The 27,924-nt window shown below is 42.3% G+C and overlaps 1 protein-coding gene across 2 annotated transcripts; it reads left to right on the forward strand.

Annotated features, from left to right (window-relative positions):
• The first annotated feature begins 363 nt into the window (after positions 1 to 363).
• On the forward strand, positions 364 to 27,880 carry kdm5a (lysine demethylase 5A). Of its 2 annotated transcripts, none has more exons than XM_030045602.1 (29): positions 364 to 1,697; positions 2,501 to 2,578; positions 3,570 to 3,692; positions 3,933 to 4,103; positions 6,075 to 6,266; positions 6,978 to 7,056; positions 7,259 to 7,350; positions 7,660 to 7,818; positions 8,072 to 8,191; positions 9,459 to 9,617; positions 10,753 to 10,934; positions 12,160 to 12,322; positions 12,852 to 12,971; positions 13,324 to 13,518; positions 14,010 to 14,191; positions 15,538 to 15,662; positions 15,794 to 15,944; positions 16,100 to 16,220; positions 16,351 to 16,527; positions 16,738 to 16,916; positions 17,652 to 17,790; positions 17,981 to 18,160; positions 18,667 to 19,227; positions 19,457 to 19,615; positions 19,888 to 20,016; positions 20,177 to 20,324; positions 20,590 to 20,810; positions 21,255 to 21,728; positions 26,676 to 27,880. In XM_030045602.1, the coding sequence occupies exons 1-29, from the start codon at positions 1,551 to 1,553 to the stop codon at positions 26,985 to 26,987; spliced, it is 5,238 nt and encodes a 1,745-aa protein (XP_029901462.1). In that variant the 5' UTR covers positions 364 to 1,550; the 3' UTR covers positions 26,988 to 27,880. The 2 variants fall into 2 exon arrangements, with proteins under 2 accessions (XP_029901462.1, XP_029901463.1); XM_030045603.1 differs by having other exon boundaries at positions 16,103 to 16,220.
• The last annotated feature ends 44 nt before the right edge of the window (positions 27,881 to 27,924 follow it).

Raw genomic sequence — 27,924 nt, forward strand, 5'->3', positions numbered from 1 at the left:
ATTTTAAGACATCCGCGATGCCTGACCAACATGTGGCCTCTAGATTATGGAGAACGTGGAACTAGTGTCAGCAAAAGATGTCCAACAAAAGTCTGGTTATTGATTATGGCCATAATTAAATAGCTGATGCCTATTTCCTCCTCGTCGTTTCCCTATTAGAGACCCTAACACACATTGATATGGTACTGTTTACTTTCCAGAATATATCATAACAGCTATAAAAACGGTGTCAATTAATGTTTCTGACGAAAAGCACATAAATGGGCGTTGAGACCAATTTAATTTCTGCCCGTTTAACTTTTAATCTGAACTCGGAAGTACTCCACACGTTTACGACGGCACTTCAAGGCATCATAACAGCTATCTCGCAACCTTGCTAGCACTAGCACGTTAGCTAACACTACTAGCGACGTTAAAATACACGAAAAGCGACAAACCGGGGACGAAGAGAAGGGACTACCGTGTGCATTCTTCTGATAACTACATCTCCAATTAAATAAGACCAGCAAAGGCAAATTGTACTGCTTAGCCGACCTTTTTTCCCCGCTAACGCCAATGTTAGCTGCGCAACGACCAGCCCCAGCTAAGCCGATTTTAGCTAGCTAATGTTGGCCAACTCCGCTAACGCTATTTTGTAAACGTATTGCCTCAATGAATGGGGGTCGCCTCAGTGAGTGAACACATCAGTCAAACATGTACGCCTGCTACTGTCGCTATCTTTGGTTATTTTAGCTTCCCGACACCGTTGTCGTCTCGCTTGGCTGCTAACTTACTCACCAGATGCTTTCATAGAGGAACTTGAGGCGAAACCTGGAGATTATTTGGGGGAGGTGGACGGGCTAGCGCGATCGACGGCGAACCGCTGGATAATCTCGGAACAACTTTATCTGAAAATACATCACAGTGCGGGGAACATGCACTACCCAGGGACCTAGTTTCATTACATCGGGACTTGCACGAAGCTGGCCTAACACCACAGCCAACGTCGGATTGGATAACCGGAGTGTTTGTTTTGTGTTTGGAAAAAAAAAAACAATAACATATGGACGGGTGTATTTCTAAATCAGTTTGGGTGAGTGTGCTGAGCCTTCACTGTGGTGCGTTTATCCTGCGAAGGTGTCGGCTGTCCCCATTTTGAAGGGAATGATTTCGTTTTGGAGAGATCCTGCCCTCCGTCCCAGGTAGCTGTGAGCCCTGCGCAGGGGAGTGGTGGGGAGGACTCCCCGGCCTGGCCCTCAGTTTCCGGGTGATGGGCAATAAAAAAAGAAAACCTTGGAAATAACCTGGAGCCCGGTTTTATTTATGCATCTACCTACTTTCAGACGAGCTTGCGATACGCCATTGCGATAAGCATCCCGAGAAATGGCTTTGCAGTTTAACTGAGAATTGCCGGGATCATGATGGACATTGAAGAAGTTCCCCCAAGAGGAAAAATATGCAGTTGTTTTGAGCCTAATCATGGACCAATGAATTCAACTCAGGACGCTTTTTAACAAATATTCTATTTTAGTAAACACTTGACTGATAAAAGTAAGAAAACAAACAAAAAAATGTCTGGATTTGCTGAATTTGTCCCTCCCCCCGAATGTCCAGTTTTTGAGCCGAGTTGGGAGGATTTCTCGGATCCACTTGGATTTATCAACAAGATCCGACCAATTGCAGAGAAAACGGGCATCTGCAAGATCCGACCCCCTGAGGTAAACTCCATGTCATTTTTTAAAAGCACTGGATTTAACATTGGATTTGAATCTGTGTGGATTTACCAGTTTGCTCCTGTTACGTAGTGCAGGGTTATTTGGGGCCTACGTGAATTTTGCGTTAGGCAACGACATGACTAGTTGCCATTACTCTAATAGAGGTCAAATTAGGCTTAATTTTCTTGGACTTAATGTTATTTATTTTGCATTTAGATGACATTTGATTTACTCGGTGGCAAGAAGAAAGTATATGGAGTTGCAAGGGGCTGCTTGATTTCAAAATCTCCCTCTGTAATGTCTTTGTTTATGTTTTCTTCAGGGCTACATTGTAACATGTTAGCTGTGGAGATGCGACATCAGGCCACGCACAGGCCGGTGCTAGTCTCAGCCCTCACCCTCATGTTTATTATGTAATACTGAAATACACAAAACCAATCGACCAAACATTTGTTGTCTTGGGCTTTAAGTGTCTCCATGTAGATGCACATGTATTTGGCATTTTATAACCAGGTAGAATAGGAATCAAAACCACACAGGTGTAACATAGGCTATAAAAAGGTTATTTGGAGCCTGGACAAAAACAGGAGAAAATCGTTTTTGCACATAAATTGCACTTTTCAACCTTGCACTTTTTGGGAAACACTGATTATTACTTTGTTGTAAATATTTGTAGCCATTCACTAATTCAGCTCTACTCATTTCTTTTTCATTTCTGTTGCAAGTTGTGGTGCTGTTGCTGCCATTTCCTTGTTGATCATACTGTTATGTGAGTGGGTTAATATTTGTGTTTTCTTGTCTGTCAGGACTGGCAGCCTCCTTTTGCCTGCGATGTTCGCAACTTCCGCTTCACTCCTCGAGTGCAGAGACTCAATGAACTTGAGGTGAGTTTGCCAAAGGGTAATCATGATTTCCCTGTCAGTAATTATGTGTGAATGTGTGTTTTGGAATTAGGGCTGGGCAGTATACTGATTTATAGTCATATAAGGCTAGATATTAGGTCAGATGCAGGAAGCGATATACAAACAGATTTCTTCTTATTTTTGTTAGTATCCGTGCATTTTTCTTTAGCTGTTAGCACCCATTGATTTCCAGGTTTCACCAGTGTTTTTTCATTTTTTGTTTTTTCCTTAGGTAATAAAAACTTTTGCGAGTGGTCAAGCGTTTTCTTACCAAGATAAGAAAAAGCTTTCACATTGTTCCATAAATTGGTGTCCCACACATGGAAACATCTATCTGTTTTTTACAGTTATTTGTAACTAGTAAATTTCCAGTGAAGTTTCATCACACTTATGTCATTTTGGACAATAAATGTTAGTGTTAAAATGTAAAACATCCTGTCTCCATTACATGTCTTTGTTTGATATACAAACAAAGTGTTTACGTATTTATCAACCAGTATTTTTTATGAGCATCCATGTGTGTAAATGTTTTTGAATGCACAGATTGTCATCCCTACAGTATTGTCAAAATATTGATATCAATGTATTTGGTCAACAATATCTTGATATTTGATTTTGTCCATGTTGCCCAGCCCTAATTATAAATAGTTTTTTCTTGAAGTAGAAGAAAATGCCTCATTCGATTGACAACTATGTGTTTTTGAAACTGTTACAGTAGCATTCACATTTGATAGTGTGCTCAGGGTCCTTACTTGTCATGCAGCCATGTTAACTTTGTACAAATGTAAGAATATGAGCAGCACCAGAGTTAGAGTTCTGAGTGTTTCACCCAGCCAGAGCAATGCAGTCTTGGATTTCAGTGCAGCCACTCGAATACAATCTTGCCTAAGGTGTTAAATGTGTACAGCAGCAGAACATAGTGCTTCTGCATTCAGCATCTGCCCTCTCCCCTTTTTCCCCCTTACCTCTCCAGGCTCTCACTCGGGTTAAACTCAACTTTCTGGATCAAATCGCAAAGTTCTGGGAGCTGCAGGGCTCCAAGATCCGATTCCCTCATGTGGAGAGAAAGATCCTGGACCTCTATCGACTCAGCAAGGTAAAACTAGACCATTTTGGATTATTTTTCTGTATATGATTGTTTGTATACTGAACAATGTTCACTGCATGAATGAGAAGGTTATATTTCTGTGTCTTATTACAGGGTGTTTAGATAGGTCTGGAATGTTTGCAAAACTTTTGCAAAAAGTTACGATTGTTTCCTTATTGATGATTAAATTTTTTCGACTTCGGTCAAAAATGGTCAAGCTACACTCATTCTGCACCTGTGTGTTTTCAGATTGTGTCATCCGAGGGCGGCTTCGAGAGGGTATGTAAGGAGAAGCGGTGGTCCAAGGTGGCCAGCCGGATGGGATTCCCGGCTGGGAAAGGCACTGGCTCGCTGCTGCGCTCTCACTATGAGAGGATCCTTTACCCCTACGAGCTCTTCCAGTCCGGAGCCACGCTAACTGTGAGTGGTGCCGTCCAAACAAACAGGCATCCATACTGACACCTTCTGACCATGTTACACACGGCCTCACAATAACAACAAAGTGACCAGGACAATTGCCCTCAACAGGGCTATTGATGTTACATTGATATTGTGATAAGAGACTGTATATTGTCTTGGATTTAGGATATCATAATATCATGATGTGGCGTAAGTGTTGTATTTTCCTGGCTTTAAAGGATGACTTACAGTAAAGGGATGCAATTTTTCTGAACTTTTATGACTGTTCTAATTATTCTATTCTTTGCTTTTACCTGCCTCTACATTACAAATGATTGTTGTTTATAAATATCTTAAATATATTAGCCTTAGTCCTGATATGATACTGAGATAATGTGCTGTAGATGGGAAACACTGGATATAAGTATTGAAATTATGATATTCAATGCTTAAATTGACTCAGTCCATATTCAGTTAAAGACTGGTGACTGGTGAAGAAAGGTGGTCTCAGTACGCTTCCAAGCAGACTCTGGTGTGGACTATTTCTAGTATGAAAACTATTTCAATCAAGGCTGAAACAAAAAAGCAGGCAGCGGTTTCAGTACCATGACTGTCAATCATTAAGATTTGCTGTCAACTAAACAACAGTTGGCTAATGTTATTTTTATTTCCCAGAGGGGCAAGACTTCTAGGCCGTTTACCCTAGACAAAACTTTTATTTGTTCTGTTAGTCCTACATACCCAGTGGTGAAAGTAGCAGATTCAGCGGTCATGATGTTTCATGATGTTCAGTTTTATTCCAACAACAGGGATAGCAGGCCAAGCAAGTGATACACCTCCATGGATTGTTATGGCTGCCCTTGTCCTTACTTCCTAAACACACACAGCAGTTTTGAAAGGTGTATTTGATTCATTGTTCACATAACAGTCAGTTGTTTTTTTTGTTTTGTTTTTTTACAACCTGACCATTGATTCTATACATGTTGTCTGCATCAAGAAGGAACAGATAAAGACACTACTAAAACAACTATAATAACAATAATAATATACTTTTTGTTTATAATGTAGGACTTCTTAAAACATGGTGTTACAAAGTGCTCTATATATGTAAATATACCAAATAATAATAATATACCAAAAGATGGAGTACTGTACAGCTATATAATAATGTGTTTGTTGCTCTGGTGCTTGATATTTGTTTTTTGTTTTTTGTTTTTTGTTGGTAACCCCACGCAAAAATACATAGCCAAAAGATTCTCCTGCTATTTAGCAGTGTGAAAGCAACTGGACCAAATGACAAAACAATGCATCATTCTTGCATTAGGTTCAAACCAAGGAAGCAAACTATTAGGTGTGAAAGCGCCCTAAATGTCTGGTCCGCTTACTGTCCCTGTCTGAGGCAACGGGACAAAAATGTGGCATCATGAGGATGAGTGGTCGCTTATGACCAAATTCTGTCACTCAGAAATGTTTTCTCATTCATCTAGAACGGTCAGCCGTTTCTCACTACGGGGTAGGCCATAGTTTTGAGTCCATTCTCATTACAATAATCTGCACAGAGCAACAGGCCTGAGTTCCTCTCTGCCACAGCAATGACTAGTCCAGATTCCAGTCGGACTTAGAGAACAGGCTTCTGGGAGCTGAAGCTGTCATCAGCACCTTTCCCTGTTGTGCAATTTTTAAATATTTCTTCAAGTGTTCACACAACCACATATCCACAAACACTTCTGTGTTGGGTCTGGTTATGACTTGAGATTTTATTTGTTTGTGTATTGCCTTGAGTTATGAGGATGTAGTTTTAGCACATATTATGCGACTGGAAAACCTTTGTGAAAGCCTAGCAGCTGCTCTGAAGGTCCTATGGCTCTTTGTTCTCTGACGCTCCAGATGTCATTGTTGTAGGATCGCCTTTTCTCCACAGCCTAGAATAGACACACATCTAGATTTTTCAAGTATCTCATTTCCTCATACCCTTCTCCTGTCTCTCCTCAGGGCATCCAGCGGCTGTACGAGGAGGGAGACGATGGAGAAGAGGCAGATGAGGGAGTAGGGGAGGAGGCGATGGAGGAAGATGATCAGGAGGAGGAGGAAGATAAGGAGAAAGACAGGGATGGCCATGGCGATGCAACGCAGACCAAAGAGCGGCCACTGCCTGAGAGGCGCTCCCGGCGCCTTAGGTCTGAGGTAAAGGAAAATTCACTTGAAAAAAAAATGCATCTGAGGCTTAAAATGACCAAAAGAGTTCTGTGAAAAAGGTCAAGGCTGTAATAGTAGGATAGGCCACGAAATTGGAGTCTGCTCAAAAACAGAAGTCGCCAAAAACCATGGATCATAGGCCCAGTCTTGTGGTAAAAGTACGATGGAAGATATCTATAAATATAAGTGAAACAGCAGAAATGATTTGAGTTCTGATGTCACTTACAGTATGTCAAGTTTTGCCTGTCAAACAACATTTGGTTGCCTCTCAGCAAGAACAAAGTAAATCACTACATTAAAAAAAAATGATTTGATTTTAAGTCTGTTATAGTTTTAAAAAAGAGAGAGTAGGATTTTTTAGGATATTTTTGTAAATAAGTTCTTTTATCATCTTACTTTTGTGTATCTGTCCATATTTCATTGTGCTAGTGAGTCATATTGCAGTGTGTGAAACGAAACACATACTAGGCATAAGTACTACATATACAGCATGTTATTTAATTAGAGTTTGACAAAAAGCTAGTTTATTCCTTTAACATCCACTCCTCTGCTCCAGCACGTCTTTCCCAGATTCCCAGTTACAACAGGCATGTTTCCCGGGGGACTTGTGTGATATTTGGCATTTTAGTAGGATCAGTGTGGTTCTTGGGCATTTGTGCTGTGTCACGATCTGCTTTTGTTGTTGTTGTTTTTCTCAAGAGGGAAAACAAGGAGCCAAAAGGCCTGAAAATCTTTGGCACAAGCCCCAAGATGGTGGGCTTGGAGATTGTACCAGCTGGTAAGAATAATTCTTGTTCAACCTGTGTTTGTACACTTGACAGATGCTCACAGTGACTCAGCAACCGTCATTGAGATTTGTCTGTAGGAAATGGACACAAATGTAGAACTTAAGGGTGGCCTTTGAGTTCCTCTGATAGGAAGACATGTAAACATGTGTTCTGTGGGTTTTTGTGTTCATATGTTGACACTTTTCCAACTAGATGATGGATTCAACAAGAAGCAGCGTCACCTCAAGGCCCAGGCCTTTGCCATAAAAATGCGTCCACGTAAGGAGACTCTGGAGGTCAACTTTGTGAGTACCAGTTCAGTGTATGGCATGACCAAATTTCTATCAAATCACACAGGACAGAATGTACATTTTTGGCTCTTTTCGACGTCTTTTATACGGACCCCAGAAAAATAATATAATAAAAAAAATTGTCTTTCCCTCTAACCATATCATAATCAAAATAACCAATTAATAATTGCAATATGACGTAGAGCATCTTTACATAAATGGCGGTAGAGATGACAATCCTAGCACGGCCAAAATTTACATTATTAATTCCCCATGTGGAAACTCTGGACTTAAACAACATGTTCTGTGACACTGATCCCCCAGATCGACCTGTACCTCTGCCTGATGTGTGGGCGGGGTGATGAGGAGGACCGTCTCCTGCTGTGTGACGGCTGTGACGACAGCTACCACACCTTCTGCCTGATCCCTCCTCTGCAGGATGTGCCCAAGGGGGACTGGCGCTGTCCCAAGTGTGTTGCTGAGGTAAGGCAGGAGTGTTTTCTGAGATGTTAATATCTGCATGATGATAAACTGGATAGAATGTTTAAATGTAAAACGTGTTGAATCTTGATAAGGTGAGAGGCTTTATTTAGATGTATGAATGAAATGATGGATTTCTTCTTTTTTTCCAGTCACGTAACAACCTTTCTTTAGGGTATAGAGTACTTAAGCTAAATATTTTCACCCTAAAAGTTGAGAATCTGCTGTCTACACTAAACCCTCCCACCCCCCACAGGAGTGCAGCAAGCCAAGGGAGGCGTTTGGCTTTGAGCAGGCCGTGAGGGAATACACTCTCCAGAGCTTTGGAGAGATGGCTGACCACTTCAAGTCGGACTACTTCAACATGCCCGTCCATGTATGTAAAATGTGTGCTAGAATGTGTTAACTGCTCCATCTTGGTCACACATTCTGCTACTGCTAGTTTTCTTTCTTTTTTTTTTTCTTGCTCATGTGCTCTTGGGCCACCTCTCATGTTCACTGTCCACTGTTGCATGGCAACAGAGTTCAGGAGTGCTGCCCACACTCACATTGCAAGATACAGTATGTATAGTTTTTGGATTTGTTTTTAGCCCTTAGTTCCCTGTGAAACATTTTCTTATCATTTTCAGCATTACCCTACATTACATGCACACACAGACACCTCAGTGATAGTTGTTGAGAAAGCAGCACCATTAATCATTAATATCCTCTTAGGTTTTTTTGTAGTTGGTGTCGGTATTCAAGCTGACCATCTGGTCACAGGCCCGCTTGCAAACCACACTCCTGCCACTTCCAACAAATTTCTCTCTCAAGTTTTAAGTAATACATCACCCAAAAATTATGAATATTTTGTATCCTTTACCTAACCTGAGTTGTCTTGAATGTCCAACATTAAATACACAGACTGAAGTATCAGTGTAGCCAGTGGGTGAGTGGTATTTTTGGCTTATGAACAAGCCTGGGGCGAATTTTGTATTTGGTTGGCTGCATTGTTTGGAACCTTTATTCTTTGTGAGGCATGCGATTAAAATCTTTGTCGCCAGACTTTGCGCTGTAATATTCCTGCAGGAGCAAAGGTTGCCATTATGAAAAGCCAAAAGTTCACCCTGTCACCTTCTAATCTAGTGGAATGTCAAAATCAATGGCATGTGTCATTTAAGCAATATCACACGAGAGGGAGTGTTGTTATACTGAACACTGATGATATTCAGTGTAACAGCATGACTTCTAGTGTGATTTTGCTTTTATATGACAAATCTGCAAACAATGTTTTCATCAAATAACAGTAACAACACAGCAGATTATGATTTAATTCAATTTTTCAGCTCCGTTAACAGACGTAGTTTGGTCAGAAATCAAGCAGCTGAATTGAATGCTGTAGCTACTGAATCCGGTCCTTCTTATTGGTACAGTGCATGTAGCTTAGTATAACTTTATAAGCAAACAAAAAACAAGACTACCTTTAGCCAACAACGATAACCCTAGCTAACAAGCCTAGGTTTTTCACTGTTTTTTGACTGTGGCTTACTGAGGTGCACATGTTCCCACTAACTGGGCAGAAGGTACAGATCGGGTAACTAAAATGTCATCCTGCTTGTCTTCGATAACTGAGCCCCCTGTCTCTTCCTGTGCGTTCCCCGCAGATGGTTCCCACAGAGCTGGTGGAGAAGGAGTTCTGGCGCCTGGTCAGCAGCATTGAGGAGGATGTGATAGTGGAGTACGGGGCTGATATCAGCTCCAAGGAGGTGGGCAGTGGCTTCCCTGTCAGGGATGGCAAGAGGAGGCTACTGGGAGATGAGGAGGTGAGAGCACTTCTTTATATTTACATGCTGTTGTAAGGTATGATTAGAAATGTATCATAAAGTGAGTGAATCACACACTGTGAAAATGTCTGAGATTGATGATTAATATACATTAATTAAACTTTTAAAAAACATGTATTGTTCATTGTCATTTTGTAATGTTAATGCATTGCCAGCCAGAAATCAATCATCAGAGGCAGAGATGAGAAGATGTGCTCTTGCAGCAAGAAGCAAAGAAGCTGTTCAATTGGAAAATGTGGATAATTCAGTTATTGTTTCGAAGCCTAATAGACAAAATAGTTTCAGTTGTTTGATAGTGACAGACTGTATTTTGTTACTTACGCTCCTTGTTACTATCCACATATGACCCAACACTGTTTTACCCTTTTTTATAACTCACTCCCAGATAGCTGTTACACACTGTGGAACTGCCAGATGGCCTACAAGTGAAACAGTTCTCTATCCTGTGGTTGCATGAGGCAGTTTTTTGCCTATTCAAATGATTAAAATATACATTTTTTAAATACATACTATATAAAAGTGTGCACAATTATGAACGACAAAATCAAATACAGTTTGGTTTAAAAAGACATTCATAGTTTAACACAGATACAAGCATGTTCAGTTATTCAGAAGCCTTGTGTAACCTTACATTGAAATTTGAAATTTTGGCATCATTACTCACAGCAACACAATTCAAAATGTGATTACCAAAATTAATTCAATTAAGTTTTCTTTGTCCATATTGTACTGTAGCCTTGCATTTAAGTAGTTTTGTTCTAACCCCGCCACTTGTTCTATTCCCACTATCAGTTTTTAGTCTGTATTAGGTATGTATTAGTTAATGTTTGGTGAAACATGAAGCTAATGTTTTTTTTTCTTGACATTTTCGCTGTCAGCGGATGCTCAGCAGGGAAATGCTTCAGATGAAGGGAAAGCTCTGTATTTTCTTGGGGTTTCCCTTGTGTCCTAGAAACAAGCCATGAGACATTTCATTCATTAGGTTTCCATCCAGCATGTTCTCTAAAAGCTTTTCTCCTCTCTGAGCTGGCTACAGTCAGCAGAAACCTGACCTGTGCCATGAAGTAAATGAAAAGGAATTTTTGTCTCACTGCCCCCCTCGCTCTGTTTTTAGGAGTATGCCAACTCAGGCTGGAACCTGAACAACATGCCGGTGCTGGAGCAATCAGTGCTCACCCACATCAATGTGGACATCTCAGGCATGAAGGTGCCCTGGCTCTATGTGGGCATGTGCTTCTCCTCCTTCTGCTGGCACATAGAGGACCACTGGAGCTACTCCATCAATTTCTTGCACTGGTGAGACTATATGAAGCAGCGACATATTTTTGTCATAGTACATTAATTTTACTAGCATTGCCTCAGTTATTTGCTAAATATTGGCCCTTTTCCATTAGTATCTACTCGGCTCGACTCAGCTCGACTCGGCTCGACTCTACTCGCCTCGACACGGTTTAGGTGGTTTTCCATTACAGTTGAGTAGCACCTCGCCGTGGGTGGAGTCGTCACAGCAAGGCGGCGCACCGTCCAGCTCCCTCTGGATTCTTTGGGCCGCCACCGAGCTCAGAAAAGTCTCCACGTCTTTATTTGACCGCGGTCGCGGTTTGCTTGCCACTTTCCGACTTTGACAACTTCACTGACGATCAATGCGCACGGCCGCTGTTGCCGTTTTTTTTTTTTTTTTTAAATGTCGGGTTTTGTTTTCGTGCGGGAGTCGCTCTCGTCACTCCCTGTCCAATCAGTGGCCTGCACGGCGTTAACGTCACATTTTCAGCTCGACTCAGCTCGACTCAGCTCGCTTGGAACCCCGGCTGAGTAGGTGCTAAAATGGGACCTGCTAGCAGGTACTACGACCTAATGGAAAAGCTCTTAAACCGAGTAGAGTCGAGCCGAGTCGAGCTGAGTCGAGCTGAGTAGGTACTAGTGGAAAAGGGGCATATGTTTACTGATATCTTTCTAGATCTCAGGATTTCATTTTATACACTTAAGTTCTTAGATCATTATACAGTTTGAGTTTTCTATTTTCCTCCAGAAAATTATTGCTTATTTTATCTATGTCATCTCTTATCTGGGTCCACCCATCATGTAAAAGCTAAGGTTTGAATTATATTTTGTTTAGAACTCAGTCGATTTTATTTGTACAGGACCTCTGGATTTGTACAATGAAAAGCATAAGCAGAGATGTTTATATTCCTGTTCACATGTTGACTGGTATCACTCTAACTCTTGGTCAACATTTCACTTGATATTTTATGCACTTCTTTTCCATAGTAAGTATTATTAGTAGTAGTAGTGGTAATTTATTTTTCAAGTATCATGCACCAAAAGATGCCCTGCCCTCATGGGCTTACAAAACACTACAGACACTACAGACAGTACTGTAAATGAAAAACACATACAAAGTAGGGCACTTTGGCCTTGACCCACTGTTGCGTTATGAATCACTCTGGATAACAGCGTGAGATAAACTCCTAAACTGTAAATGTATTTCAGCTCCTCCTTCCTCCCCCTCTTTCTCCTCCAGGGGCGAGCCAAAAACGTGGTATGGAGTGCCGGCCTCAGCGGCAGAGCAGCTGGAGGCGGTGATGAAGAAGTTGGCTCCTGAACTGTTTGACTCTCAGCCGGACCTCCTGCACCAGCTGGTCACCATCATGAACCCCAACGTCCTCATGGAGCACGGAGTCCCTGTACGTAGGCTTGACCTGGGTGTTGTTATCAGAACAATTTCACCCAAGCATTTGTTTTCTTTTTTTGGTTGTTTTTTTCCCTTATTAAAACAGGAAGTTTACATTGCAATACCACAATAAATGTAGATCAAATGTAGCCCGTTTCTGGCAAGGCACACTTTTATGATCACAGTTACAAATACCAACATGTAGTCGTGGACAGAGTGAGAACTTTATTTAACCAGACATACCTGTGTGTTGTTTCATTACTCCGTCTCATTTCTATGATATTTTTTTGCATGGTGATTAAAATTGGCCAGCAGTTAAAATCTTTATTCAGCTGGCTTAGATATGAAATGCTCAAACATGTCTGTATGTTTGATTATGAGTGTTTGCTTTGATGGAAATTGTCGTCAAGTTTTTCTTGTGTTTTTCTTTTTGCTCTTACCTTGCCTTTTTATATGTTGATGTTTCTTTTCATATGTAATTTCCTTGATGTTTAACAGTATCACATATATACTTAACACATATCACTTGTTTTTCGACTCAGGTGTACAGGACAAATCAGTGTGCAGGGGAGTTTGTGGTGACCTTCCCCAGGGCTTACCACAGCGGCTTCAACCAGGGCTACAACTTTGCAGAGGCTGTCAACTTCTGCACCGCCGACTGGGTGAGGGCACAACAGCATTCTCTTTTTGTTTATGCATTTCACGTGGAGGCAGGAGGTACTAAAGTAAAACCAACAAAGGGCAAAGTGTGGTGGAATAAAAAGTTGAAATGACAGAAGAATAGACAAAGATTTGGAAAATAAATAAACGGTGTTGCACTTAAACATTTATAATGTTTCATGAGGCTTTTCAATGCCTTACTCCATTTTTATATCAAAGGAATATAACCTATTTTTGTGCTCTCTCTTATTTTAAGCTTGTTGGAATGTATTAAGAGGACATCTGGTTTGTACCAGCAGTCAGGACTAATCTTTTCGTGTCCTGTCTCTGAATGTGTCTACGTTCATCCTTCAGTTACCTATGGGCCGCCAGTGTGTGGCCCACTACCGACGCCTCCACCGCTACTGTGTCTTCTCCCATGAAGAACTGCTGTGCAAGATGGCCGCTGATCCAGAGAGCCTGGACGTGGAACTGGCTGCCGCCGTGTTTAAGGAAATGGGAGAGATGATGGAGGAGGAGACACGCCTCAGACAGGCCGTCCAAGAAATGGTGAGAAGAATTTCCTTTTGTTTTGTTTTGTCTCTTTAATTATGAGGAGTGCCTGTGATTAAAAGAAGTGCATTTCAACTCAGTTTTAGATACTCATGGATGACACATGGTTAGCCTCATCGTAGAGTAGAAAACGAGACCCTAACCTTTAGTCTAATAGACCATTTAACACTTTTTACGTGTCCTTATCTTTTGCGCATTTCAAATAAAAAATCATGTATGTCTTATAGTATATGTAGTAGGGCCATATAGTAATATTATACCAGTATCATGGAAAGAGACTAGAGATCGTCTTGAATTTTGCATTTTGTAATATTGCAATATGGCAGAAGTGTGCTGCATTACAGTAAAGAAATGCAGTTTTCTGAACATAGGAGCTAGCTATTCTGTTATTTACCCTTACCTGCCTGGTCAACATGTCCACATTGCTAATGATTGTTTATTAAAAATCTCTATGTGGTAACATGCTTTTTCCTCCTCCTTACCTACAGGGGGTGCTGTCCTCAGAGCAGGAGGTGTTTGAGCTGGTCCCTGATGACGAGCGCCAGTGCCACAAATGTAAGACGACCTGTTTCCTGTCGGCGCTGACCTGTTCCTGCAGCCCCGATCGTCTGGTTTGTCTCCACCATGCAGCAGATCTGTGCGACTGTCCCCTTGGCAACAAGTGTCTCCGGTGAGAGGCCTTGTGTTTTGGCACTACCCATAATTCTTTTACAGTATGGTGCTTTTACTGTTTAGTTGCTGTGTTGCAAATGAACTTTACACTTTAGTTACAGTAACATACTAATCCAATTGATCCTCTTTCAGTCTTTTCACACAGCAGAATGGTTTGATCCAGCTCAGGTTTTAAATTTTTTGTCACTGGTACAAGTTATTTAATATTGTGCATTTTAAAAGGTATGAAATATCAAATCTGATCATATCAGACAATATTGCTAAGCCTCTATTGTGGCATAGAACCATCTGTCTATGTGAAAGCAGTACAGCCTAAGATATAGACACATATGTTCTCATTTATGTCATCTCAAATTTCCCATTTTCTGCAGATGCACATTCACTTGATGCACATTTCTGTGCATATCTCAGGTCAACATAAAACATATTCTAACGAGGGATTAATAGTTTTCAGAGTCATTCTACTAAACTGAGACAAATTCCATGTTCTGTTAGTGTTCAAAGGCTGATGGTATGAGTCATCTGTAATAGCCAAGCAATGTTAATTGTGGTAATAAAGTCAATTGTCACTCATTGTTAACAGAAGATAATTACTTCAGCGTTTCAAACATTGTGCAATTGTTCAAACAGAGCCTGCCGTGTGCTAACCCGCTGTATGTGTCAACAAACAGTGAAAACCAAGAGCTGGGTGTTTAAACTCCACTCTATAATTTCTTTCTCTATATTCACATGCATGCACATTTGCACACACATATTCTTTCGCTTACATGACACATAGGCTACTCCTCTTTCTACTGCTGCGATGTATACACATACAGACATGCAAAGTCAATGTCACTCACACATGCATATGAACTTGTTCTCATTCACACGCCAGCTTCTTGTGATAGTATGCCGATATTCACACATGCACAGACCTTTTCTCTCACATGCAACGCATAAAGCCCCTTCTGCTACTATATAGAAACATGTACAGACAAGGACACACACACTTTATTTCTCACACCACACATAGCTATTTTGAAGACTATTCACTTGCCTGTAAAGTGTATAGTGCTTTGTGTTTAACTACAGTAAACCTTCAGTTTGTTCCACCAACACACATACACACAGCTGTTGCATGTGTTTTAAGAAAAAAATATAGGCCTATTCCAATATGTTCTAAATGTTTAAATAATTATATTTCTCAGAAAACAGAAATGGTCTGGATGGATATTCACAGGAACTGCATTTCCCAGGATTAAACCCTGATATATACCCTGTATATTGTTTATGTAAATGGCATTGTGTGACTGAAATAAAATACTACTACTACAATATAGATCTTCCCATGATACATTGCAGGTACCGTTATGATCTGGAGGAGTTCCCGTCCATGCTTTATGGGGTCAAGACGAGGGCTCAGTCCTACGACACCTGGGCCAAGAGGGTCACTGAGGCTTTGGCTGCAGACCAGAAGAATAAGAAAGGCATGAATACTGTATTACCCACCACCTTATCATCTTTATGGAATACTTAAACTGTATGTGCCATGTTGGACTTTTTAATGTTTTCCTCACTGTTGTCCTTTCTTGCCTCTTTGTGTGTGTCTCTCTCACAGACCTGATAGAGCTGAAGGTTTTGCTGGAGGACGCCGAGGACAGGAAGTATCCGGAGAACGCTCTGTTCCGGCGCCTTAGGGAAATGGTCAAAGAGGCTGAGACCTGCTCCTCTGTAGCCCAGCTGCTGCTCAGCCGCAAGCAGAGGCACAGGTCAGCTGACATGGATACACACAGAGATAAATTCATCTGTTGCCCTTCTAGCATACACACACACCTGAAAATATTTATCTTTTTGAAAGTCAGCATTTGACTGCTTAAGTTTTGGAGCGAGGTCAAAAGTGGTTTGTTTCCCTTGGTGTCTACAGCAGCCGTCTGCGTTCAGAGAGTAGCCGGGGTCGTAACAAGCTGACAGTGGACGAGCTCAAAGCCTTTGTGGAGCAGCTCTTCAGGTTGCCCTGCATCATCAGCCAGGCCCGACAAGTCAAGGTCAGCCCCCTCTATAATACCCACAGTTATCCAGCTAACTTGGCTGGCTCATCTCTCTGCCCCTCCTCCACTACTGCCTTACCCCTTGCTCCCTCTCGTCTCACTCCCACTCTCCTGCCCCTGTCTTTAGGAGTTATTGGAGAATGTGGAGGACTTCCATGAGCGAGCTCAGGTGGCACTGGCAGACGAGATGCCTGACTCCTCCAAACTGCAGGCCTTGTTAGACCTGGGCAGTGGCCTGGACGTAGAGCTACCTGAGCTGCCCCGACTCAAACAGGAGCTCCAGCAGGCCCGCTGGCTTGATGAGGTGGGTCCCTATCAGTGTAAATGGTTTAAGGTTTCTGTTAACAATTGCTCAAGGTCTTAGATTTAAGCTTTGCAAGACTATCCTAATGAGGGGTGTCAGGTTTTTATTTTTGTTATTGTTTCATTTGGTGAGCTGAGTGACCCGCATTATGCTTCTACAGCTTCTTCAAAGTAGTGGTTTGAGAAATGTGACTGTTTCATCACATCCCAGGTGCGTGTCACCCTGGCCGAGCCCCATCGGGTCACCCTGGAGCTGATGAAGAGGCTGATAGACTCTGGGGTGGGCCTGGCCCCCCACCACGCCGTGGAGAAGGCCATGGCTGAACTGCAGGAGATCCTCACTGTCTCAGAGAGATGGGAGGACAAGGCCCGCGCCTGCCTGCAGGCCAGGTTAGGTTGGGTACATACAGACATGCAGCCACATAGATCAGATTGGGATGTTTACACTTAACACTTTCTTACAGTGCAGGATGTGTGATAGAAAACCCACAATATAGATAAAACAGGCATCCAGAAAGCTTTGCCCAGGGTGTCTGCCTGTCCTCAAAGTTCTTAAAATGTCTTAAATTACATTTTCTAAATGTTATGCCTTTAAAGTCATTAAATTATCTAAATTTGATTTTTATGCAGTCTTAATTTTAATAAACATTTTATTTAATTTCATTTGTCCATGCATTGCTTTTAATCCTAGTTAAAGTAGTAGTTAATAATTGAGCATATTTCTACCTAAAACACACAACTAAGTATTTTACACTTACCTTTATAGTGTACTTTCCTATGATGCTGATTTGGAAAAAGTCAGTATTAACCCTAACCCTAACCCTAACCCTTTTCTTAAAAGGGTCTTTTAAGAAAAGGGTTAAAAAGGTCTTTAAAAACTTAAATTTAACTCTGATACCTGTAGACACCCTGTTCTTACATTTCAAAAAACAGATTCAGTAAAGTCCCACATGGGGAAAATATTATTTTATTAATATTGATATGGTTCAAATGTGGTTCATTGTTGAAAGAACTGTGTTAGACTTTTATGTCCAACACATTTCAGTCTCAACAGGTGCTACTGCCTAAAGAAAATATGAAGGTCTTTATTAATTGAACCATCTCTGCCCCCGCCCTCTCCTACAGGCCTCGCCACAGCATGGTGACGTTGGAGAGCATTGTGTTGGAGGCCAGGAACATCCCAGCCTACCTACCCAACGTCTTGGCCTTGAGGGAAGCCCTGCACAAAGCTAAGGAGTGGACTGCCAAGGTGGAAGCCATCCAGGTACTGGCTATACATACAAATTTTACAATAGTCTGTCTGTGTGCAAGAGAATAGAGCAGTATGTGTGCACACAGCCACTACCTGTGTATTTAACTTTATTCTAAATAAGACTCTGAGCCTGTGCTTGCTGCTTCATCAGCATCAGCTAAAATGCCTTTAAGCCTTTTCCCACTGTGTACCTGACCCACAGAATGGCAGTAGCTACGCCTACCTGGAGCAGCTGGAGAGCCTGCTGGCCAGGGGTCGCTCCATCCCTGTCCGACTGGACCCACTGGCCCAGGTGGAGTCTCAGGTGGCCTCAGCCCGAGCCTGGAGGGAGAGGACCGCCCGCACCTTCCTCAAGAAGAACTCCACGTACACACTTCTCCAGGTGGGACATCATCATGTCCATATTGTCAATTATTAGTAGGTGTTTTGGTGCAGATATTTCACTTCTCCTGTTCAGTCATTGTCTTTCCTGTGAGGGTAAATTAGACTTACAGACTTGGCTCTAAATGGAAGAAACAAATTAAAATTAAAAAACACAACACAAAAACACATAGTCATTATATGTGGACATACAGCAGTGGATAACACTACACAAACTGAGGCAGGGAGTCAATGGCTTGCAAGAGTGCAAAAAGATTGCTCATCAGTGAAAATACAGCTCTTTACAGTTGTAAGATGCTCATTTTATGAACAAATAATGCTATGAAAATGCAGCCCAGTTTTCAAGTTAGGTCAGGTGATTAATTCATGTACACACAGGACAGATTAATACTTACCTGGAGGCTGAATGAATATTTTTTGTTTTTATATTCTAATTACATTCCCAACATGTTTCAAGTAGCTTTTAATCTGTTGTAACCTGTTATATATCCTGTCTCTCTGCCTTAGGTTCTTAGTCCACGTGTTGACATTGGTGTCTATAGCAACAGCAAGAGTAAAAGGAAGCGTGTCAAGGAGCTCCTTGAGAAGGAGAGGGGAGGTTTTGACCCTGACACTCTAAGCGACCTTGAGGAGAGCCTGGAGGAGGTGCGAGACCCCGCCACTGTCGTAGCAGCTTTCAAGGCGAAGGAGCAGAAAGAAGTGGAGGCCATCCACTCACTCCGGGCCGCCAACTTAGCCAAGATGGCCATGGCCGACCGCATCGAGGAGGTCAAGTTCTGCCTGTGTCGCAAGACGGCCAGCGGCTTCATGCTGCAGTGTGAGCTGTGTAAGGACTGGTTCCATGGAGCCTGTGTGCCCCTGCCCAAGACGGGATCTCAAAAGAAGTTGGGTGTCGGCTGGCAGAGCAACAGCAAAGATTCCAAGTTCTTGTGCCCGCTGTGCCAGCGTTCGAGGCGGCCGAGACTAGAGACTATCCTGTCACTGCTGGTGTCACTGCAGAAGCTGCCGGTGCGTCTGCCAGAAGGAGAAGCCCTGCAGTGTCTGACAGAGAGGGCCATGGGATGGCAGGTATGCAAGGATATGATATTAATCATTATGGGTCCTTGATTTATACCTAAGACTATCACTGGCTTTAAGAACTGTTAAACTTAATAGAATACTGACTAAATTGTATTTCACAACACTGAAGGCACTGAAGAACGGTCTAAGTTCAGAACTTTCGTTGATTTCCTTTTTTTTTTTTTTTTTTGATACCTACCGAGTACTTAATCTTCCACTGGACTGTCTGTCCCACCAGGACAGAGCGCGTCAGGCCCTGGCCACCGAGGAGCTCTCTTCAGCCCTGGCAAAGCTGTCAGTGCTTAGCCAACGCATGGTGGAGCAGGCTGCGAGGGAGAAAACTGAGAAGATCATCAACGCTGAGCTGCAAAAAGCTGCTGCTAACCCTGACCTGCAGGTACTACAGATGACCAACCTAAATGATGAATATTAGGAATAATCAATAGCACCTGTAAGAACCTGGGAATCAAGACCTGGAACACATGCTGGAATTGTGTTATATCTCTTTTATTTAGTTGGTGGACCAAGCAAAGAGGAAAAACGCCTGGAGATGAATTTTTACTCTTTTACATTGGCCTGGTTTTCCAGCAGCAGGGAGGCCAGTGGAGCATGAAAATGAAAGAAATGCTGAACACATTGCATGATAGTGTTTATCTGTCCCCTCCTCAGGGTCACATCCAGACGTTCCAGCAGTCAGGTTTCAGCAGGGCCACATCGCCTCGTCAGTCTCTGGACTACGATGACGAGGAGACAGACTCAGATGAGGATATCAGAGAGACCTACGGCTACGACATGAAGGTACAAGAGGCAGAAGAAAACCATCCTTACTGAAATAAACTATTATGCCAACCTGCACAAAAGAAAGAGATGTTATTTTATTGGTAGTATAACTGGGATTCTTCTATGTTGTTGTGTATCTCTCTATATATTGTCTGTCTATATGTATTTTTTCATCTAGGATCCAGGTGAGGTTAAGCCATACCTTTTCTGTGATGAGGAGATCCCTGTTAAGTCAGAAGAGGTGGTCAGTCACATGTGGCCGGCTGCCACGCCCTCCTTCTGTGCTGAGCACGCCTACTCCTCCGCCTCAAAGTCCTGTGTTCAGAGTAAGAACACATTCATTGTTTCTCTCTCCTATAAATACACTTTTATCATGACTCTGTGGACACATCAACTAGAATTTGTTGATGTGTATGCCGCCTCATACACCCTCTTTATTGCTTTATGGTATCGTCTCTGCGCAGCATTCAGTCATTCAGTGATGACTTGCATTTTCTTTACATCTACAAGTTTGCATTTTTTTTTTAATCTCATCCACAGTGATAACATGCATCATCCTGGACTCTAAATATTTAAAAATGTGTATTTCAGACCTGGGTACGCCCAGGAAGCAGCCCAGGAAGACGCCCTTGGTACCGCGCAGCCTGGAGCCCCCAGTGCTGGAGCTTTCCCCCCAGGCCAAGGCTCAGCTAGAGGAGCTGATGATGGTAGGGGACCTGCTGGAGGTGTCCCTGGATGAGACCCAGCACATCTGGAGGATCCTTCAGGCCACGCACCCCCCCTCTGAGGAGAGATTCCTGCAGGTCATGGAGGTAAGGAGGTCATCTATTACACAACTTGATCGCATAGCTGGACCCCATGGCAAATGTTGGACAGTGATTGAATGTTGGGTTGGAATAAGGTGTTGTGGTCGATTTGAATGAGAGAGAAAGAGGTCATACACAGAGAAAAGAGACTCTCCACAGCTCTTCCCTTCCCAACTAATACATTTTTAGTTTGTCATTCAGCCAAATCTAATCATTAATTTTGTGTTTTTTTTCTCAGCATTTCATGATCTAAGTTTTGTTGACATATTTGGCTGTTTCTGCCAGCAACAGGCTTTTAATCAGCCTTTTGTCCTTGAGAAGCTGCTCATTTCACTTTGTAGCTCTTTTTAAGAGTGTCAGCTAAATGACCAAATTGGATTTATAAACTTTCCTCATTTTCTTTTCCTCCACCTCTCTTGTTCTCTCTCCACTTACCCTCCTGCCATCAAGCCTGATGACTCTCTGATGGAGAAACCTCTTAGGATCAAGCTGAAGGACTCGGAGAAGAAGAGGAAGAGGAAGTTGGAGCGAGCTGAACACCACCACATGCTGATGGCCGCTGCTGCCACTGGTGGGGCCTCAGGAATTGGAGACATCCGGCCAGCCAAGTCCAAAGAGCTGAAGAGGGTGGGCCTAGAGCTCGGTCTTGGGGGTAAACCCAAGAAGAAGAAGCTCAAACTCAACCTGGAGAAGAACCGCGAGATGAAACAGCTGGCCAAAAGATTGGCCAAGGAGGAGAAAGAGAGGAAAAGGAAGGAGAAGGCAGCTGCCAAGGCCGAGGCCATCAGGGAGGGGCTGGAGAAGAGGAAGGAGAAGAAGATTCTGGACATCCCCTCCAAATATGACTGGTCTGGGGCTGAGGACTCCAACGATGAGAATGCTGTATGCGCGGCCAAGAACTGCCAGAGGCCGTGCAAGGATAAGGTGAGAGCTTGGCTGTAGGCCTGCACAATATCAAGAAAAAATAAATTGTAATTCTTTCACTGAATGTAGTAATTGTGAAATGAATTGCTATGCATCTGTGGGCACATCTTGGTTCACAAATACAAACTTTAACTTAAGTTATTAAGATTATTTAAGATTATATAATTAGTTTAGATTAGCTTTTAAATTAGTTGGCCATGAACCTAACCATTTGGCCATGGACATAACCTTTTTCAAAATGGACATACAGAGGTTTGAATAAAACTTTTCATATGCACGCGGTGTTTATTCTATATCGCTGCCACAATTTAAAACATTGCTCAGTGTGTAGAAACTAATATAAATTGAATTGTAATGCTTTTCCCCAATGTGTACATCACATCAAGTCTGTCATTTGGCGATGCACAGACCAGTAGACGGTGGCACTGCATTCAGTTTGACAGAGCTTTCAAGATTTAAAATTCCTACCAGCTGTCCTGTAACTGAGACATTTCCATGGATGATGATAATCAAAAAAATTTAAACATATTGCTCGGATGGTACTGGCCATAGTTGCAGTCTCACCGCCCCTGAATGACAAACAACCCCAACAAGATGCCATCTAAATTAAGTTGTCCTTGGTAAGCAAAAGATGAATATGGAGGATAACATAACCAACATGCTGTCTGGATCAGTGTCAGATTTGCAAGTCATAATCAGTTTTGCCTTACGCCAGTAGAGGGCAGGATTCTGCTCTGAAGCTTCACCTTGAACACCTGCTGAGGAGTTCAAAGATGAAACGTCTTCATTAAAAACAACAAAAGGAGTAGAAGGCAGTGTCCCAAGGAGCGAGATACCAGTGCTATGTTTTAGTTAATCTCAATGACAAGGATTAACCAGAAAGTGTTTTGTCAGGCATGTGTCACACTGTTCTCCCCTCTTCCTCGCCCTAAACCTGGGGATGCTCTTATACTGCTATCAGATACTGGGCCAACAGGAGAATGAAACAGGGCATCGGCCATCACTAAACTCTTATACTATGAGTCAGTGTGTGACATAACAGAAGCCAAAGCAAAGAGATATATTATTTTTTGTCTTTTGACTTCTTTTATGCAAAATGTCATTAGATTTTTCTCATTTTCTCAAAAATTAATTATATCTAAAACTTAACCATTTGAGTTGCAAATTCAAACTAACCGTCAGCCAAATACCAGTCTGTTTTGGATGTGTTTGCTATTCATCAGTTAGCATATACCCAACTGTTGTGCCAAAGCACTTCTATTTTAAATATCTGTCTAAATAGTTGTAAAGCAGCTCGTGAATTATGGAGTGTGGCCGCAGCTGTGGCAGTTGTACAGAAATGTTATATTACTTTCACCCGAAGAATAGTGGAAGAAAGTGAGAAATATACAAGTTGACTGATGTGAAGAAAATAAACCCGGCAAAGTTGACTCCACAGAGTGACCATGGTGTCAAACTCTGCTCTGATTGGTTTGAGAGTTGGGTCCATAGCTCTCTTTGTGGAACCACATGTGTTCAGGTACAAGTAAAAGGTGCACCAAGCATAGGCAGTGTTAACAAAGTTGAGTCAGTGCATTGGCACCAACAAAGAAGCTGACGATAATGACTGTAACATAATCAACTGAGTTCAAAGAGCAGTATCTGGAGCATTGTGTTGCCAGCTGTGCTCAACATAGCATATCAGCACATCTGCTTTAGAGATGACAACAGATAGAGAAATGATGATTAAGGAAGCACACTGGTGTACACGTGGCATGGGACATTCCAATTTGGATGGACCCAGATTGTTGGCTCTAAAACCTAATACAAAGCCTAAAGGTCAGTGCTCAAAATCTACATTTATGGCAAAACGTGATTAAAAGGGTCATTGAAAGCCCATTGCGCTTGAGTTCCGTATAGAGATGTGTGTTGTGAGGAGAGATTGTGCTGCAGTAGAAAAGACATGACAGGTGACCTATAGATGATTGATAGACACAGCTACGGTTTAGCAGTTAACAGAGGTCAGAGGTGGTCTTTGAGGGCCCTGCAGATGTGCATCCGTTTAAAACTCAAAGCTCTCCGTTTTGTCGCAATTCATCCTAATTTAGATGTCTCACGTGTTGGAGATAAACATAAACTGACAAGACACTAATCAATACTAGTCCCCTGTGTCCTCAGGGGACAGGATCCATACCCTGTAGCATCCGGCAGAGCTCATCTCCTTCTACAGGGTGACACAAAAAAACGGGAACTTTTTAACAATCCAATAAAACCAAGAGGGATGGACGAAAAATATTTTATTCATAGTAATTGAAACCTTAAAACATGCCATTTAAGAAACAATGATGGAATATTCATTTTTTAAAAATTGTGCTGCCACTTGCTCATGTCTGCCAATACGCACTTCAAAGATTCCCGTTTTTTTGGGTCACCCTGTACTTCCATGTTACCATCAGAGGATTAGGGTATCATTGCTGGCTATGGATAGTTTTTACTTGGATTTTTTCTTTCATTTGTTGCCTTCTCATGCTGCCTTTGCAATGCGTAGAACTTCTAACAGTTCATCAGAGGTCACACAGGCTTCATCTGGATTGCGAAGAGTCACGATAATGTTACATCATGACTTGTGAAGTCCACATAAAAAACAGTCTTAAAGGCAAAACGGCATAAAATCATAAAATCACGGCTGAATGTCGTGTTCTGAAACACAACTGGCTCTTTGATTGGATGCCATCTGTTGAACAGGAGTGCCACGATGTCCCTAGTCTAACTTGTTCAGACATCTCACGATCCTCCTCAGTATCTTTTCCTGCCACATCAAGAGAGGCACTGTGAGTGACGCAGAGCTTTTTCTTTGCTGAGTACGGAGTTAATAACGAACAGTTGTTGAAATAAACATCATGGAACTTTATTGAATATCAACAGCTGATAACAGCACTGGAACACCTTAAAGAGAGTTACACATAACGTATTAACAGGGCTGGCTGATGTGGTCCTTTTTGGAGATGGCACTGTGAATTGGCCAACAAGTTAACCAGTGGCCAGTCTCCTTCCCGTACATATCCATGGGACAACCAATCAGAGCTGTGAAATTGGTAGGCTTGCAACAATGTGGGTGGAGTAGAGATGATGAAATCACAAAAAATACACACAGTTGTCATCACAATCCCATGTCAGTTTTGTTTTTTACCAAAGCTTAAACACAAATTTTCATTAGCAGACCTGCCAAGATGTACTCACTTTGTTTACGTTTTGTATATGAGAGAGGTTCCTACTGTACAGTGCACGAGAAGAAATATGTTTTGTTTTAACCTGTTAAAAACTTCTGTGTTTACCTATTCCCCCCCAGTTATGGGAGAAGGTTGCCTTCGTGGCTTTCTGCCAGAAAAATGTCTGCCAGAAAGCCTCTCTATTTCCGTCAGAAGGGTTAGGGTTAGGCTAGAAAGCCTCTCTGGCAGAAAGCCCTGAAGGCAGACTTCTGCCACGTGCTTTCCTCCCTCCTCACATTCAGTCCTCCTTTAACTCCTGTGCTAAGGTAAATTTTTGATGTGGACATTGTGGAGTCTTTAAATCAGCTTTCAAGTTAACATGTCATAAACCAAGGTCTCAAATGTTAAATGCTTAATCAGTGACATGTCGCAATAGTTAGCATCTCAGTACTGATAAATGAACTTGTTAACTAGATAAACTTAAGTTAGTAAACACTAAATGTACCAGATATTTGGGATGTTGAACTTTTCTTATGAAGTACATAAGGCAAAAAGCCATTGTCCCTTATTGGTCTTTTAATCGCAAAAGAGGAGATGCCAATAAAAATCAAGGAGATATCTCAGAGTTTTTTTTTTTTTTTTTTTTTTACCTTGAAAGTTGAGATGTATATTGTGCAAAAGGGGCTGCATCCCTGTATCTCAAAGATGTTCCCTGTTGGTGCAGCCAACTAGCTGCAGTTGAGAGTAGAAAGCAGATAAGATCAAATAAAACCGAATAAACTGAAAGAACCTAAAAACCAGGATTTAGAGCCAAGTCTGCCACTTTGGCTGCTCATGTGAGTTGTGTTTATCAAACCTTTGCGTGTGCGTTGGAAGCAGGGGAAAGTCCAAATGGTTGAACAGAATGTAATTTTGCAGCGCACATGTATATGAATACAAAAAATGTTAATGGGTGCTTAAGGTAGTACTTCAAAACTCAATCTTAGGTTGATGAGTTCATATTCAGTCTCTGTTGAGTTAACCCTCAGGATGCAGGTTTTCAGTAGGGGTGGTTAATCTGTGTGATTTCACGATTCGATTCGATTACGATTACTGAGGTCCCGATTCGATTAACAACCGATTTTCGATTATTAGCGATTCTCGATTACCGCGCTCCTTCTCGTCTGTGTCTTTCCTCTGCTGTCTCGCGGTGTTTGTCTAACCTCTCGCGAGGGGATCGAGCGCGAATCGCTGATCGGCTTGGTGAAGCGCGAAGAACAGTGTCACCAAATAATCGATTCTTAAAAATTTAATAATCGATTCATAATCATCCACAACATAATCGTGATTAATCGATCATCGATTTTTTTCACCACCCCTAGTTTTCAGTAATTTTTTTTAGGAATTTTCTTTATCAAGCCGCTCCTATACCAGTTATTCTGGAGTTTCCATTTCATCTGGCTCCTACTAATCATCCAGAAGTTTAGAGGAGCACCTCAAGGAGCTTCGTTAACCAAAAGTTTTCTTAAGTGTTCATACAGGTATCTATGAGCACTCAAAGTATCCTACATTTTCAAAGAGTACCCATTCAGGCTACTTTTGTGTACATTTGGGTGATTTAGCACTTTTTGGTTCTTAGGCGTGCTTTTTGGAACTGATTCAGAACTTTGAGGTATTTTGGGGTACCAGTGGGTGATTAGTGTTAATCATCCCTGCTATTCAGTGTTACCTCTTTGCTTAATGCTCATTTGTGTGTCTGTGTCTGTGCATGTGTCCCCAGGTGGACTGGGTGCAGTGCGACGGCGGCTGTGACGAGTGGTTCCACCAGGTGTGTGTGGGCGTGTCGTGCGAAATGGCCGAGAACGAGGACTACATCTGCATGGACTGCTCCCGTAAAGCCGCGGGATCGAGCGCGGGAGGCGGCGGAGGGATGCTGGCAGAGGTGAAGGTGGAGAAGGTGGTGGAGGAGAACGTGGTGGTGCTGGCAGCGTCCGTGTGCAGTGTGCCCTCGGCGTTGCACGTGTCCTCTGTCTCTCACGTAAACCCTGTAACTACACACCAGCAGCAGCAAGAGCCTCAGCAGGGCAGCTAGCGCTAAGAAGGACCCAAGACTGAGGATGAATATATTTAGGCATATGACTGTACCTCAACACAACGAACTTAACACAGAACCCCGGTATCCACACGCACTGGGTGTCTCCAGGCAAGCATTTAACCTCTCAACCTGGGAGAGTGGAGAGCATCTAAGTGCGGAAAAGAAAAGATTGTCCCTTTATGGAAAAGCTTGGCGGTGGACGGACAAACCAGGAGCACTTCTGTAGTAAGCCTGGATTATACAGCACATGAAAAAAATTACCTACAGTTGGAGAGAGAGAGAGAGAGAGAAACGTCCTACCTTCACAAACAAAAACTCAGTGATTTTTCTCTTTGTGGCTCCATGTTCCGGGGATGTCACGTGGGCCCGTAAGCCACAAATCAGGCGCGTCCTCTCCTCTCACGTGACTGCGTCCAGGATTTAAACGTGACCGCGAGCTGCCTAGCGTCAGTGTGCCGACAAGGTTATCACCGCACAGACAAGACTTAGTGCTTCTCCACAGTCTTTAGGTCTAGGAACATCAACCAGCTACTTCGCCTGTTCTCTTACAATAAACAAATCAGTGGTACAGCCCAAAAAGCACCCACTTACCCCAGCTGTTGTATTCAGTGCAAATAGGCAAATAAATATGTTTACGGTTGTGTCACTATTTAGACTCGGTCCATCCCTAGGTTTACAGTTTTCCCGGCCACCCTGAACCGCTCCCGTCTGCCTGGCCCTTCAGACAATAACATCACAATATGTAGGACTCGACTAGGAAAAACAAATGGTTGTAATGTAGTGGAATTATTTATAATGTACATAGGTTTTGAGCAATTAAACAAATGGATTGTGGCTTTTTTTGTTTTGTTTTCTCACCTTTAATAAACTATTCCTAGTCAAACGAGTTAGAATTATGTGATTTTTTTTTTTGTTTTTTTGTTTGTTTGTTTTC

Source organism: Myripristis murdjan, chromosome 23, assembly GCF_902150065.1.
Source record: "Myripristis murdjan chromosome 23, fMyrMur1.1, whole genome shotgun sequence".
Classification (NCBI taxonomy): Eukaryota; Metazoa; Chordata; class Actinopteri; order Holocentriformes; family Holocentridae; genus Myripristis; species Myripristis murdjan.

Excerpts from the sequence above, each read along its gene's own strand:
- kdm5a (XM_030045602.1), top strand. The coding sequence starts at position 1,551 with ATGTCTGGATTTGCTGAATTTGTCCCTCCCCCCGAATGTCCAGTTTTT. Across the intron at positions 10,935-12,159 it reads TCCATCAATTTCTTGCACTG|GGGCGAGCCAAAAACGTGGT; the intron begins GTGAGACTATAT and ends TTTCTCCTCCAG. Across the intron at positions 12,972-13,323 it reads ACTTCTGCACCGCCGACTGG|TTACCTATGGGCCGCCAGTG; the intron begins GTGAGGGCACAA and ends TTCATCCTTCAG.